At 38.9% G+C, this 14,735-nt stretch overlaps 1 protein-coding gene across 2 annotated transcripts in view; it reads left to right on the top strand.

The window, feature by feature from the left end:
- LOC111871141 (sorting nexin lst-4) overlaps positions 1 to 14,735 on the top strand; it is a 36,683-nt gene that overhangs the window by 4,755 nt on the left and 17,193 nt on the right. Inside the window, exons 3-6 of one of the 2 annotated variants that reach the window (XM_023864009.2) lie at positions 4,381 to 4,521; positions 7,230 to 7,377; positions 9,413 to 9,549; positions 13,358 to 13,483. In XM_023864009.2, coding sequence (XP_023719777.1) covers positions 4,381 to 4,521; positions 7,230 to 7,377; positions 9,413 to 9,549; positions 13,358 to 13,483 — 552 coding nt within the window. Of the gene's footprint in view, positions 1 to 4,380; positions 4,522 to 7,226; positions 7,378 to 9,412; positions 9,550 to 13,357; positions 13,484 to 14,735 lie in introns of both variants that reach the window. The other variant, XM_023864008.2, reaches the window with a different exon arrangement.

The raw sequence follows: 14,735 nt of genomic DNA, 5'->3' as shown, positions 1-14,735 counted from the left end.
GATGAGATGGGCAAAACATGTGGCATGCATGGGGCAGTAAATGCATTTAAAATTTTAGTTTGAAAGAGGAAAGAGACTGCATAAAGTACTGAGGTGAGGAGAGGGTAATATTGTAACGGATCTTGTAGAAATAATTCAACTGGCTCAGGATATTGTCCCGTGACAGGATATTGCAATTGTGGTACTCACTTTTTTGGTTCTATACGAGACAGAGAATTTCCTGAGTGACTTTCAGGTTTTTAGAAGGACCCTGTTCCATAGAATTGTCATGAAATGTGCCCCCCCCCCCCTTTTTAGAGTTTATATGTTAGTGTTTGGATTTTAATTTGAGTAAAATCCTGACATTCACATTGAGGTGTGTAATGTAGTGATGCATCATACATCAAAAGTTTAGGCACTTTTGAAGCTGTTCTAATTGTAGGCTCCAGTGCTCTAATTAAATTAGGCTGTGTCAGAAATGTTGCAAGCACTTTTCAGCTCAGTGCAGTTTAGTGGTTGCGGCCAGTTGTGGGCTTAACTGTTGATTCATTTCGGCTGTTTATGAATGTTGCTTCATCAGATATGCAGGTTGTGTGACAGTAGTTTAAATTAAAATTATTTGATGATGTGAATGGCATGAAGGAGGTGCAGTGTCATCATTTGATTGTAGGTACTTGGTAACACGGTGATTTTCCCCTCTGAATAGTAGATAGTGTCATATTGGAATCTGTTCATTATGGTCCCTATGTGACCCACCAGCACTGCCTGCTGCTTTGCTTATACAGCATTGAATTTAGTATATGGGGTGTTTCAGAGTCCAATGACAGAACTGTAGGAAGTTTATGAGATAATTTGGAGCAGATGGTGTGAGAAAACAATCATCCAGTTTGCTGCTATTTCAGAATTACAGTATTTAAAAAATATATAGGATATGAGATTCTCACAGTGATGGTTATGAAGAATTCTGTCTTCTTTGGTGGCATTTTCTTTTTTTTTTTTTTCTTTATTGCTAGTGGGGTGGGACTAAGTCCCTTGTACTGCGGCCACTTCTGGCCTATTGTACCAGCCCCAGATGATAGGTGAGGGTGATTGTGGAGCAATTGGTGGAATGAAGATTGGCAGGTGAAACCGAATACTCGGAGAAAACCTGTCTAAGCGCCACTTTGTCCACCACAAATCCCACTTCACCAAACCCGGGATCGAACCCAGGCTGCCGCGGTGGGAAGCCAGTGACTAACTGCTTGAGCTATGGCGCGGCCCTTTTGGTGGCATTAGTATGTAGTCTGGTGAAATTCACCTAATCTTATGGTGGGACCTCTCACCTCCATCTTCAAGGTTGAAGAGTAAGTGAAGCAGGAAACCAGAATGAAGCAGCAATTTTATTTACAAGCGTTACCATTCCATTGTTTTTCAAGGTGAATCGACAGCAAATTATAAATTGATTTGCGGTGACCTAAACTTCCACTGAAGATACAGTGGTGGTAGTATATTTTCAAGTTCCACCGTATTTCAAAACCTTGAAAATAAACCTTTTATTCTTCCTGGAAAATGTGTTTCTTTGGGAGGATGAATCATGCCTATTCAGGTAGTAGTAAACAAGCATGTCACTCCATTTCAAACTAGCACAGCCATACTTCGTGTGATTTTAATGAAATTGGGACATGGAAATTGATGTATAACATTTCATAATCCTGTTTCACTTATTTCAAGAGATACTGTCATTTAAACTTTTGAAAACTGGGGAAATCTGGCTTGCACATCATCACAAATGTTATTCTAAATTTGGTAGAACTGTGTTACTATACTAAAACTATTCAAAGACATTAAATTTAAAACATGACCTTGAATTTCTCTATAAGCTACAATTTAAAAATTCTGAAAAACATGTAATGTTAACAGGTCAGTACTTGCCTGACATATGCTGGAAGTCTGAAGGGCAGAACACTAAAAACGTTTCAAGGAATTAAATGTTTTGTTACTTGGTTGCAAGAATCAACCATGTACACATAGGTCTTCATGGAAATTTTAAGGGTTTTCTTTCTTCAAGCAAGATAATACAGGTGCTTTCAGTGATTCTGAGAATTTAATTAGTTAGTTTTCCCCCACAAATAGCAGGGAAAGTGCAGAATATGTCAAGTTAAAACAGATTACAGATTGTTATTTTCCATAAACTGCAAATTAGAGTATTTATTTCCTGTTGTGAAACAACAACATTTCTAAAACGTTCAGTTGTATTGTGGAATTTAAGAATTTTTTAAGTGTATTTGTTTATCTGTAGTTGTAAATAAATATTTATTTTATCAATGTTTCATTTTCTGGTGCACTGTGTTTTGTACCAAGTAATGAGTGTGGCTGAGTAGATTTTCTACTGTAATCCTTTTAATGAAGAGGTACTTTCACAAGTTAGTAAAGACATAAGAACCATTAGCCATTGATGATAAATTTAGTTACCACTGTGAAACAAAGTGCTAAAGTTTGTGTAAAATGCAGAATTACTCATTATAAAATGAGAAAGCCTGAGATATATTGACACTTCAGGGGCAGACATCAGTGAAATACAGAAAGTTGAAATGCACCAATGTGATTCTTCGCACAAAACAGACAAATAGTACTTCAAATAGTACTACTCAAATACTGTACTAAACAGCAGTCTGCAGATATATGGGAACCACCAATTAAGAAGAAGTGGTCATAAGAAAACAAATATCCTAAGGAAAAGATTCAGAAAATCACCAATGCAGTTGCTACATATGTCAGCAAGTGACAGTGATGAAGATGTATCTTCTAGTACTTATTCAGATATCATAGAAAATTTTAAAGATAAGTTTAGAACCAATACCAAGAGAGGTTAACAGGCACTTATTCGGATGATTTTACTGCTGAAGTAGGTGTAGGCCTGACTGTCATTTGACTTTCTTTCAGCCTGCCTCTGAGCAGGATGAAATGGAGAGTGCCCCTGCCCCTGGCGACGTCTGTATGTAAAATTTGCAGTCTCAGATACAGTGTACTTGGCAGGCCGTTTGTTTCTCCATGTTCTTCAAACTAAGGAGCCAAGTGTGGGCACAGTGGTCAGGACACAGGTGGAACTCTTGTCCCCAGAGGTATTCGTGGAAGAGTTCCAATTTCTTTGCAATAGTCGGTAACTCCTGTCAGATCATACAGTAGTTTGTCTTGGCCTTGGATGGTGTCCTGTTGTTTACTACATGCTTCTGGCCAACATGCACTTGTGACAGCACACCTCCAATCCCCATTTTGTGTCCATCTGCATCTATAATGATCAGGGTTATCCAAGGACAGATGCCATACACAACGACTTTCTCAGGGACCAGAAGGCAGTATTATCTTCTGGAGAACACTAGGAAATCCCCTCCCCCCCCTTTTTTTGGGGTGGGGGTGGGAGCAGGGTTACTGACTGTGTGAAGTCCACCAAGCCGGTTCCAGTAGTAGGTACGCAGCCCAAGGAATCTTTTCACCTCTTGTTTGTCTTTCACCAGTGGCCACTCCTGTACATCCTTCAGCTCTACTGAGCCATAGTCACTCCTTCCGATGATACATGTTATAGGTGCAGCACCTCCTTTTGGAACAGTTAGTACTTTTGGGGGTTCAGGTTTATGTGGGCTTATGAGAACCTCTGGAATGCCTTTGATGGGTGTTAAATTGCTGTTGGAACATCCCACCGACAATGATTACATCGTCCAGGTACACCAGGGAGGCTTCTTAAGCAAGGCTTTGCAGGTGGATTCCATCAGGATCTTGAACATTACTGCAGCATTGCAAATGCCAAAGGCCATAACTGTGAGTTGCCACAACCCCTATCCGATAGAGGAAGCTGCATTTTCCATGTTGCTGGGGTGCAGAGCAACCTGCCAGCAATCAACCAATCATTAAATCCAGAGCTGAGAACTGCTTAACACTGCAAAGTGTATTCATGCTGTTTATACTTGGCAGTGTAACGTTCAAACATCAGTAGTCTACACAGCACGGCACCACAGGCACCACCTATGTGACAGTTTCACATTAGCTACAAATTATAGATCTGAAATTTGTGTTTATATTGCAGCCGTTTGGACTTATATATATATAACTATAATCTCCTGATGTAGATGAACTAGTAAAGTAGTAACAGGTTACGGGTAATTGTGGTATCTTTAAATTGTGCTTCCTGTTTTGTTCATAAGTAGTAATATTGCTGGATTGTATAAGCATTGTCACATGTCCAGGGTTTAATTGAAATGATATAATAGATTAGTAAAATTATGTTGAGCAGTTGAAGCAGTGGTATAATCTTGTATTGTGTCAGTTGGAATGTGTCATCATTTGGGGTTGACATGGAATTTATCTGTCAGTACATTGTGTGGAGGAGATGCTTGTTCGGAGTCCATACCAGGTTTCCTTTTCTAGGAAGTTAAAGGAAGCCAGCCTCCTGCAATGCCTCCACCACCTCTCCCAGAAGCATTCACAGATCCGGTACAAGAAGTGAATACAGAGGACACGTGGGGAAGCCAGGGTGACCACCAGCAGCAACCACTAAGTTCCCAGCAGGTACATAGCGTGTACAGCTTACGATGTAATGTATTCCTAGATTTGCACGCTTAATAAAAGACAACCTCTCTAACCATCAAATCCTTTTACATATGGTATAACAAATTTAAAATTTAAATTTTGAATTTGGCTTTTAGAATTGGTATGTCCCACCTCCTTTCAAGGTCTCCAGTTCTGCTGTCCCAGAAATAGCAGCTGAGAAAAACATGCCTCTGTATTTAGACAGTTTGATTGTTGTCATGGCCTCTTGGAAGATTGTGTGCTAATATTTTTGAGAGTGATATCTTTCAGAAGTTCAACTACACTATGACTAATAAAACTAAAAACCACTATCATTAGTTAGTGACCTGTTTTCAATTTCTTTTATCTGGAATATCTCACAAAATGTCAGCATACGCTTCAGGAATAATTTATTCTTCTCTCACCCTGCACTGTCCTCCTTCATGCCACCATACTCAAATATACTGGAAGAAGCAGTGCAGCAGTCAAAATCAGTATTAATTTATGTTTATTCTGCAAGCCTTGTCGAGGGAAGTCACTGTTTTTTTTTTCAGCCAGTCTTTCCTTGCTAAGCTGAAGGAGCATATGCAACGTGAAAGAGGAATGAGACATATTGAAAAAAAAAATGCAAGAATTTGTTAACACAGCACAAAATAAAATATAAAACAGACAAAATGCAGATTCTAAACGTTTGTGGTGATATAACATTTATGATTACTCTGTTCTTGGACTTTGTCCGTCATTCATATTCTAAAGAACACAGTATTTTGGAAATTGGATCTGTTTCCAAAACATTATGTGCTTTAGAATACTGAACGATGGACAAAGTCCAAAAAACCAGTAACCCTGATTGATAGACAAACTGTGTACAGTACCTTAAGAATACTGTGTTCTGGGGTGTAATGGGGTTATATCTGGAAGGTAGTACGCCTCATAACCACCACTCTGAGAACCTCAAATCCTACAATCTTAAGAAAATTTACAGAAGTCGTGTATAATTGATACCACCTCAGCTTTGTGACTCAGAGGCACTGTAAATCTCATATGAATGTAGTTATGGCCTATTTTCACCATTGATTTGTAAGTTTACATGTCATATGAATGATCATACTTTTATAGTTACACTAAGCATAGGTGACTGAACTTGTTGCAAAACACAGAGTACTTCATAACAATCAAACTGTTACAAACTCATGCTAATTCCCCCTTTTTTAAGTAGTGACCTCTTTCATTTTCCATAACGGGTATTGTAAGCATACCTTATTTTATAACCAAAAGTCCAAGCTGGTAGCAACATGCGATGAATGTGCAGAAATGAAGCTTCTGTTACACTGCATGCATCCCAGCTGAAGCAGTGTTAGAGAACCCACATGCACTTGTGTTCTTTCTGAGGCCCATATTTTTTTGAAGTTGTTAAGTTCTGAGCTGGAGTTTTGAAACATAAACCACACAAATTTTAGGCAGGTGTGTTTTGTATGTCTTCACATTTGATAGAGATGTGCTTCTTTGTTGTCATATGGTATTCCCTTCCAGATGTCTAACAGTACAAGGGACTTAGTCCCAGCCCACTAGCAATAAAAAACTGGTAGGATAGCAAATGTAAATGAGATAGATGTGTCATGAAGGAGGAAGTATCATTCCCCACCATTAATCATCTTAATCCTCTTCCTCTAGCGTTGTTTCCATTTTGTATGGGTTGTGTGAAAAGTTTCTAGCCTCTATGCATAATAATTAAAATTAAGTTAAAGTATCATTTTGACAGGACTTTTTGGTAAACTGTGAAATGAAGCTTTAAACCTTGGTTTGAGTTTTTAAAATTCTTAATAATGCTGTATATTTGTTTCTTGGTTTGATTTAACCCTTTGCATGTCGTGAGCCAACTAGATCAGCCCTATGTACTTCTGTTAAAACCTCCACAGCCAAGGAGACTGGTTGAGTATCAGTTGCTCAGTACAGCATTTTTGTCAATGGTAACTGATGTTATATACCAGTCAAAATGAATATATTTATATCTGTCAACACAACAATTAATGCAAAAATACTAACGTAATCTTACAATATTATAAAAGATAAAATAACTCCGTCCAGTGTGACTGTTGAAGTTTTTACTACTTCAGTTCTTAACACCCTTACATGTTTCGGTCCCTATAGACAATCATCAGAGGGACATCGATACTCTTTGGAAACCACTATTACAGCGCGTGTTCTGAATATGCACATACAATGTTTGTAATGAACAGTATATACAAAATCCTAAGTTTTCACAACTACAGCAGTTGTCTTGGTATATTAAAGTTTTTTTTAAGTTGTGAAAACCTTGGATTTTGTATGTATTTTATATACAAACATTGTATGTGTATATATTTTAACATTTTATAAACAACACATGATGGCGAACAGTGCAATAGTTTAATGTAAATAACACACCTGAAGATGGCACAGTGATGCCGAAACATTCAGCTTCTCCTTCGCTTGGTGTTTTTATTCAAGCAATACTAATGTCATATTATGGCCAGTCCAAAATTTAATTGATCACGTCACATATCTTGTTTGTTAAGTGACATTGTCAGTTACAGGACTTAAGTAGGATCATATGAGAGGTTATAAGCTGCTCCTGATTAAAATAAGCTTTTATTACTGCTGAAGTTGATATAATATCTAGCTTTTGTTAGTTGCGCTTCAAGTGTCATCACGTTTTTCCTCAGCAGTCCTATGAGGGGGGTGATTATTGGGATGACGAATGGGATGATGACTCCGAAGGTGGTGGAACACAGACATCACAGACAAATAATTCAGCATACGCTTCAGGGCAGGTGATACCAAAATCTGGGAGCGTTGGTGACGTGAGTACTATAGGTGTGTATTAGTGATTGTGTCTTGTGATATTTAACCCACAGGGTTCTAATACAGAACCTCACTCATGGATGCAGTGAAGGGTGAAAGTCCTGAAAGGGACACATGACAGTTATGTTTATGTTTCAATTATAATACTTTTATTTATGGAGAGAGTTTGAAGGAATTTAGCCAAATAGAATGTTTTGTTTATGGTAGTGGTAACTTAAAACTTCTGCTGATGAAAAGTTATCTCTTCCACCAGAAGTGTTGGTTTTCTGTAATTAGAAGGCTAAATAGTTCGTTTTATCTGCTTGTATGAATGCATGTATGGTAGCAACAAGACTGGCAGTGTTAATGGCTGAGGTGCATGGTCTGCAAGGAACTTGTGCCCTCCCTGAATTTGAAGCTGAGGATATATTTTGAAACTTACTGTTGCTATCTTATGACTCTCATTGCCTGTCCTAGAACTGTACCCAGATTTTGATTAATATTGCCTTAAAATATTGGATGTCAGCACATAATTTTGATAGCAATATTGGTCACAAAACATACAGATTTAAAATACGAAGTATACAAAGGCTCAGTCATTCACAGATTGGTGTGTGTGCTTGTAATCTGACTAATTTATGTTTAAGATCTTGGCAAGAAATAGCAGTGTTCAGTGGTATATGTGATAATGCTTGGATGAAACACAAAGAATGTCAATCAGTGTATCACACTGATGTACAAAACATCAACCTACTTATATATGAGACCAAATTACCATCCATGTTTTCACCAGCTGCCAGGGAATTGTTATTGAATATATTCAGCTGCAGGGGAAATTATGTGGTCTGACAATAAACTTCACGAACTCATCGCAGTAGAAGTGCTATATCCCTCACTGCTGAATATCGCTGTAGCTGCCTTCAAAGTACTCCCCTTGGGAAGTTATGCATCAATACCAGTGCCAAGTCCACCCTTCAAAACAATTTTGGAACTGGTTTTGTGAAATGGCCTTCAGAGCTGCTGTCGTATTACTCCTGATGTCATCAAAATGCCTTTCTTTCATATTTCCTTTATCTTCAGGAACAGAAAAAAGTCACCGGGGGCTAGATCTGGTGAATAGGGAGGGTGTTCCAGCACAGTTATTTGTTTACTAGCTGAAAACTCCCTCACAGACGGTGCCGTGTGAGCAGGTGCATTGTCATGATGCAAGACACCAAAACACACTCAGACAATAATAGATGCCACTCAGACAAAGTCTGTGAAACGCTGGAATGCCAACCTCATCAAACCATTCTGAGGTTTCTGTGCACTGCTACCACAGCAAGCACATGGTGGTGAGTTGGCGAACTTTTTTGTCAGACATTTATATAAAATTAACACTGAATCATTGCATGTTAATAATTTGTTAAAATAATACTTTTGTTTAAAACATGACTTCTGTCTGAAAATACTGGTTTTCTTCTTTTAATTTCTTCACTTACCCTAATAATAATTTTGTAATGTTAAATGAAGTGAACTCATTTGTCAGTTACATTTGGTGTCATAAGAACATTTATAGGAATTAGTATTGTTCTCATACAAGGGATGCAGAGGCTTCATAACCTTTCCTTGGTATCTGGAGTACTGAAGATAGCAATAGTAAGCAGATGGGGCCCAACAAGAAACATTTTTTCTTTTAGTTTTGGACTCTTCCAAGACATTTTTAGTGTTGATGCCATAAGGATTTTTCCCCTCCAAGGAAGGCACCCAGAAAATTTCCATGCACATTTATGTTGAAGCCATTTAAGACTGTTTTTACTGATCACCCTATAGTGTTTAGAGTAGGTGAATATTTTAAGTGCTTTTGTACTGGCTGGTCCACCCAAAATGTTGGCCAGTCACATGTAGCCATTAATGTTGCCACACCTCCACTCATGCTCACACTCGTCCTGAACGAAGTAAAGTATGCTCCAGTGTGTTTTTAGTGTCAACATAAGCAGTTTCAGCTCGTGCCAGAGCAAAGAAATGCAAACTGTATAAATCCTGATCTTAATTAAGAGAAATGTAAAACTATGAACGTTTCTCATAGGCAAGTCTGATGGCAAAGGAACTGTGGGTCGGAAAAACTTCAATCGTTTTACAACATTTGTTAAATCTGGTGGAGAGAGTTACATCCTCGGCACAGTAAAAGTTGCAGTCAGAGAAGAGGACAAGGTTCACATTTATGTGAGTAGGACTTGTGTGCAATCTGATAATAGTTATGTATTGTCGCATTATTTCATAGGTATCGCAACAAGAAATTTTTGTGGGTTTCGGATTTAGTGAAGACATTTATTGGACAATCACTTAGTTAAACTTACTATTACAATTATTCTCATATAACACCCCTTTTTGAATGAAGCAGCCTTCTTAGTCCATCGTCTCTCTGCATTGGTTCTTCAATGTTTATGCTTGCACTGCTATTCTCGGCCAAGTGTCTTGGCTCTTTGGTTTTTGAAGCTGCACTGTCCTCTGCTGTAGTCGAAGCTGGACTCCACCTGTTCTTGTCAAACCTGGTGTTTTCTGTCCTACACTCAGGCTGGATAGAGAACACCTTGTCGAAGGGTTTAGCTTCGCCCACTTTTATTCAAACAACTCTCTTGTTGCCACGGGAGTACATGTTTACTGCCTCAAACAATTCATTGCCTAGACTTTGCTAGCCTCTTTATAATGGTGGAAACCCCACTGTTAGGTTCTCGTGTTGTTCAAACGATTTCCTAGGTTCATTGCGTAGTGATGGTTGTCCTATAATCTGGCTTTCAGGCAGCACGTCACTGTATGTTGAAACTAGAAAATGTTATGATCTTGTGCTTTAATTTCACCATTGCATGGTGAAATTAAAGCACAAGATCATAACATTTTCTAGTTTCAACATACAGTGACGTGCTGCCTGAAAGCCAGATTATAGGACAACCATCACTACGCAATGAACCTAGGAAATCGTTTGAACAACACGAGAACCTAACAGTTTTGCAGGAAGCTGCTGCTTGATGATGGGTGACTGCTAACAGCAATTATAATTGCTGTTAAAAGTCACCCATCATTACAATAAAAGTTGGCCTCAGACATTTGGGTACTAAAGGATGTCATTTTAAACATGTTTTTCATCTATATAGTTTTCAAGTAGGCACTTATTATGACTGTTAGAAGACACCTAAGAATAAGGATTGAATAATTATAATTGTTGATGGATAGCAGTACTTTTGAGGAATATACTGCTTCCATCCTCAGGGTTGACACTGATGATGTAGGCAGCAGCTTCCTGCAAAACATTTCTTGTCCACCCACATTACTACATGATGATGTCACAGGCCAATCTGAACACTCACTGCTTGAACAGCCTGGAAACTTTAAATTATAAATAACCTACTTTACACCCAAAGTGGCCACAGTGTTAAGTGGGTTCCCTGACACCATGCAGATTTATTGAGTTGGCAGTTCTGGAGAGGTAGGTAGGGTGTTGGTGAGGAGGCTAACAACTGCTCATCATAAGAATATCAACATGTTATGAAATGGTACATGGACCTAGGATTTGGATGTGTTCTTTGAAGTGATGTAAGCAGTGCAAAGTGGTCCTGTGCTATGATAGATGGATGTCAGGAGTTGATGTAGGTCAGCTTCATTGAAAACAGAATTAGCAAACAAAGATGGCACTGAAATAGGCAACATATTTTTCTATAGAACTTTGAATAATAATTCTCACACTTAGGAGAATCATATTTTAACTTAAGAGGTTAGAGTTTTTTTTAGTGAGATCATCTTCACTCAGGGAGCTGAGCCCTTCTTGAGGAGCCGCCAATTGTGCAGCTACTCAGCAACTTCCCAGCATTTTATGATACCTGAAGGTTCATTACTGTGTTCACAAGAGCCTTCCACTGGCACCTATCCTGAGCCAGATCATATCCATTTATCCCATCCCATTTTGTCTCTCTAAGATCCATTTTAATACTGTCCACCCACCTACACCTTGGTCTTCCCAGTGGTCTCTTTCCTTCTGGCTTTCCCACCAATCGTGAGAGGATATGATATATAACATTAAGAGGTCACTGGTGTGATATGTTAGTGAACATGTGTGCCCCAACTGAGGATAAAATTGATGATAATATATGAGGATCCAGAGGGCGTGTTCAAGCAGTTTCCCTTGTATCACATGAATGTGTAGGGAGGGTGGGAACTGCAAATGAGAGTTCCCACGGAAGTAGTAATGGTAATGCAATTAGAGTAATAAACTTTGTTACATCCAAAAATCGATTTTCCCACATCACAACATTTATAAATACACTTGGCTATCTCCAGATGGGAAGGTACACAGATTAATCATAATATCTTGATGGGTAGGAGATGGCATTCAAGTATGCTTCGTGACTGACCTTTCAGAGGAGCTGTCTGTCTGGTGGTTCCAGAAGCAAGGGAGATACTGTCACTGAGTAAATGAGCAAGTTTGATGTGAAGAGAATTAATGTCAGGAAGCTGAAAACTTAAATAAAAATATCAGATATAAATCTCAAAACAAGTTTGCAGCTTTGGAAAACCAGGATGATAATGTGGCTGTTAATATGACTCAGAAAGTATTAGAGAGAATATCAAAATTTTGGGTAAAGTGAGTGTAGACTGTTAGAAGTAAAGAGACATAAACTGTACTTTGAACTGTAAATTTGACATTTTTAAGTTTCCACCAACAGCGTTGTACAAGTGTTAATGTATTGAAAGAGTTTGTCATGACGACATATTTACTTCACAGACTAGTAGAAGGACACTGAGAATTGCAGGTTTGAGAGTGTGGACACTCTTGATTTGTAGTTAAATTTGAGATTCCAGGTTTCAGTTAGTACATATTAAAATTGTCATATACCATAAATATTCCATTGCTGCAGAAATGTTCTCAGATTTAAGTTATTAAGCACCACATTATAATATGTTAATAATTCAGTGGTCGGTTTGAATGGACTCCTCATAAAAGTGTGATTATGTTGAAGTGTTCAAGCAGTTGGCCAAGAAGTAAGCAATTTTGGGCATAGAAAAGTGAAAATAGGCATTGCAATCTCAGTATTCAATTCTAGGGCCTGTAAAATATTATCTGTGTAATGTGGATTAGTAAAACTCACCAATATTGTTAAGTAATTGTATATAACACAACAGGATGCACGAAATGAAAATTTTAGTATATCCTTTCAAGAAAGCCTACAGAAAGCAAGCATTGTTCTTATATTGAATGAATGGAAGTGTTTAAATGAACAAGATATGGTACAGGCAAGGTGAAGTTACTGTCCCATGAAGACATGTCATGGAGTGAAGGTGTAGCTCATCCATTCTTGACCTCAGCATTAGATGGAGGTGAGTGGTCATCTTCATTACCAGGCTGCAGTACTCATCGGATAGGAGGCTGGGTTGGGCCCCAGAACCGGTCCGGACACTGGGGAATAGAGGGAAATCTTGCCCCTGCTGGGAATCGAACGCCAGCCCATCACTGTGCCGAATGAACTAGGATATAAAATGAAATATTGTAATTAATATGTGATGCTGTGGTGAGCAGTGTAGAATCAGACTCTTCCATAATATACTGCTTTGTGCAGAAGTCATACAGACTTTCATTCAGTGGGCTGAATGACATGAATTCAAAGGTACTTTACTTCTTTTGGCTTGTTTTGGACTTCAGCCATTGTCTGGTATGTAAAAGACAAAAGACCACAACGTTTCGGAGACTGGATTTGTCTCTGTCTTCAGGTGGGACCAGTGATTGAGACTAGCTCTTTCTAACGGGCCCAACTGAGTAGGTTTATCCTTCCCTGCCCACCTGAAGACGGAGACAGATCCAGTCTCCGAAACGTTGTGGTCTTTTCTCTTTTACATACTGGACGTTGGATGAAGTCCAAAGATAAGCCAAAAGAAGTACAGTATACACCATTGCCAGAATCCTTTCAAGTCTGTCTGAAAGGTACTTGTTATTTTGTGAAAATAGGTTCATGTGCTTTCATGAATTTCTGTGTGTGAATAGGAATCAGAGAAAGGAGTTGTTTGGAACCCAATTACTGAGCCCTATGTGTGTATGGTGGCATCACCCAAAAAGGAATCCAAACTGAAAGGCTTGAAGAGCTTCATAGCTTACCAGCTGACCCCAAGTGTAAGTAGTATTGATATTACATTGTCTGTTGTATTTGTTCAGCAGTAAACATATGGGTCAGAGCAGCTGTGGCTTCATGTCATGATGCTAATCGGTACACATTAAATGTCTTGGAACTAGTGCTAAAAATGCTGCTGAAGCAGAGTGAGAGTCAATTTTCCTATTTTCCTTTTTTAAAAAAAAATTAATGTATGCATATGAGATTACCTGTCTGTGTGTGTGTTTGTACATATATCCCCCCTCTCCCCACCGCTGTTGTCATTAGGCAACAGCTTAGTAAACACATTCCCGCAGAAAAGAATACAAGCACAACAGTAGCAGGGTTGCTGAACATGTAATTTTCTGTATCATCCATGTTGTATCAAAGGAATTTTTTTTTAATTCACTTAGTGGGGGGTGGAGTCCAACTGGGTCCTCTCGGCCCGGCGGCCACTGATTGGCCTATTGTAGCCTGCCCCGGGTGATTATGATGATGGAGAATTTTGTGGAATGAAGATTGGCAGGGGGAACCGAATTACTTGGAGAAAAACCGCCCCAGCGCCACTTTGTCCACCACAAATCCCACTTGACCAGACCCGGGATCGAACCCAGGCCATTGCAGTGGGAAGCCAGCGACTAACCACTTGAGCCATGGTGCAGCCTTGTATCAAAGGAAAGTAGGTGATTAGTTCTTCCCAGAACTTGTGTGTGTGTGTGTGTGTGTGTATGTATGAATATTATATTTATACAAGGAATTTTGGCACAGTTTAGCATAGTTGGTTGAGGCACTGTGCTACAAGCCAGAAGGTTCGTGGGTTCGATTCCAGATGAGGTCATTTGAGTTTTAATTGACTTAATCCTACCAGCCACACTGTGGCCTTAGTGTCAACTCAGCCTATAGAGGTATAACATGCCAGAATATGTTTTTGGATCCATTTTGGATTATGAAATTAGAAATACGGCTTAGGATTGCATCTCATGTGTTAGAAGTTCAAATTACTGGAGGTTACCACCAAGACTACTGTATGCATGATGTAAGTGGCAGGATCATTTCTGCACTCACAAAGAAAGGCTTTTCTGTATTGCCCACAAATCTTTGCATTTGCAATCATAGATCAGTTTGAGCCCAAATAAATGTGGTTGGTTCATCTCATTTGATTTTTCATTTCATTTACTCACCTTCCATAAATCCTGTCGAGAATACATTCTCATGCAGATGTGGAGATCGTCCTAGTTACAGTCACAACTAAGAATTACAGTTGTCATCCAATAG

This window comes from Cryptotermes secundus, unplaced genomic scaffold (genome assembly GCF_002891405.2).
Source record: "Cryptotermes secundus unplaced genomic scaffold, Csec_1.0 scaffold250, whole genome shotgun sequence".
Classification (NCBI taxonomy): domain Eukaryota; kingdom Metazoa; phylum Arthropoda; class Insecta; order Blattodea; family Kalotermitidae; genus Cryptotermes; species Cryptotermes secundus.
This window is presented reverse-complemented; position numbering and strand designations above follow the sequence as displayed.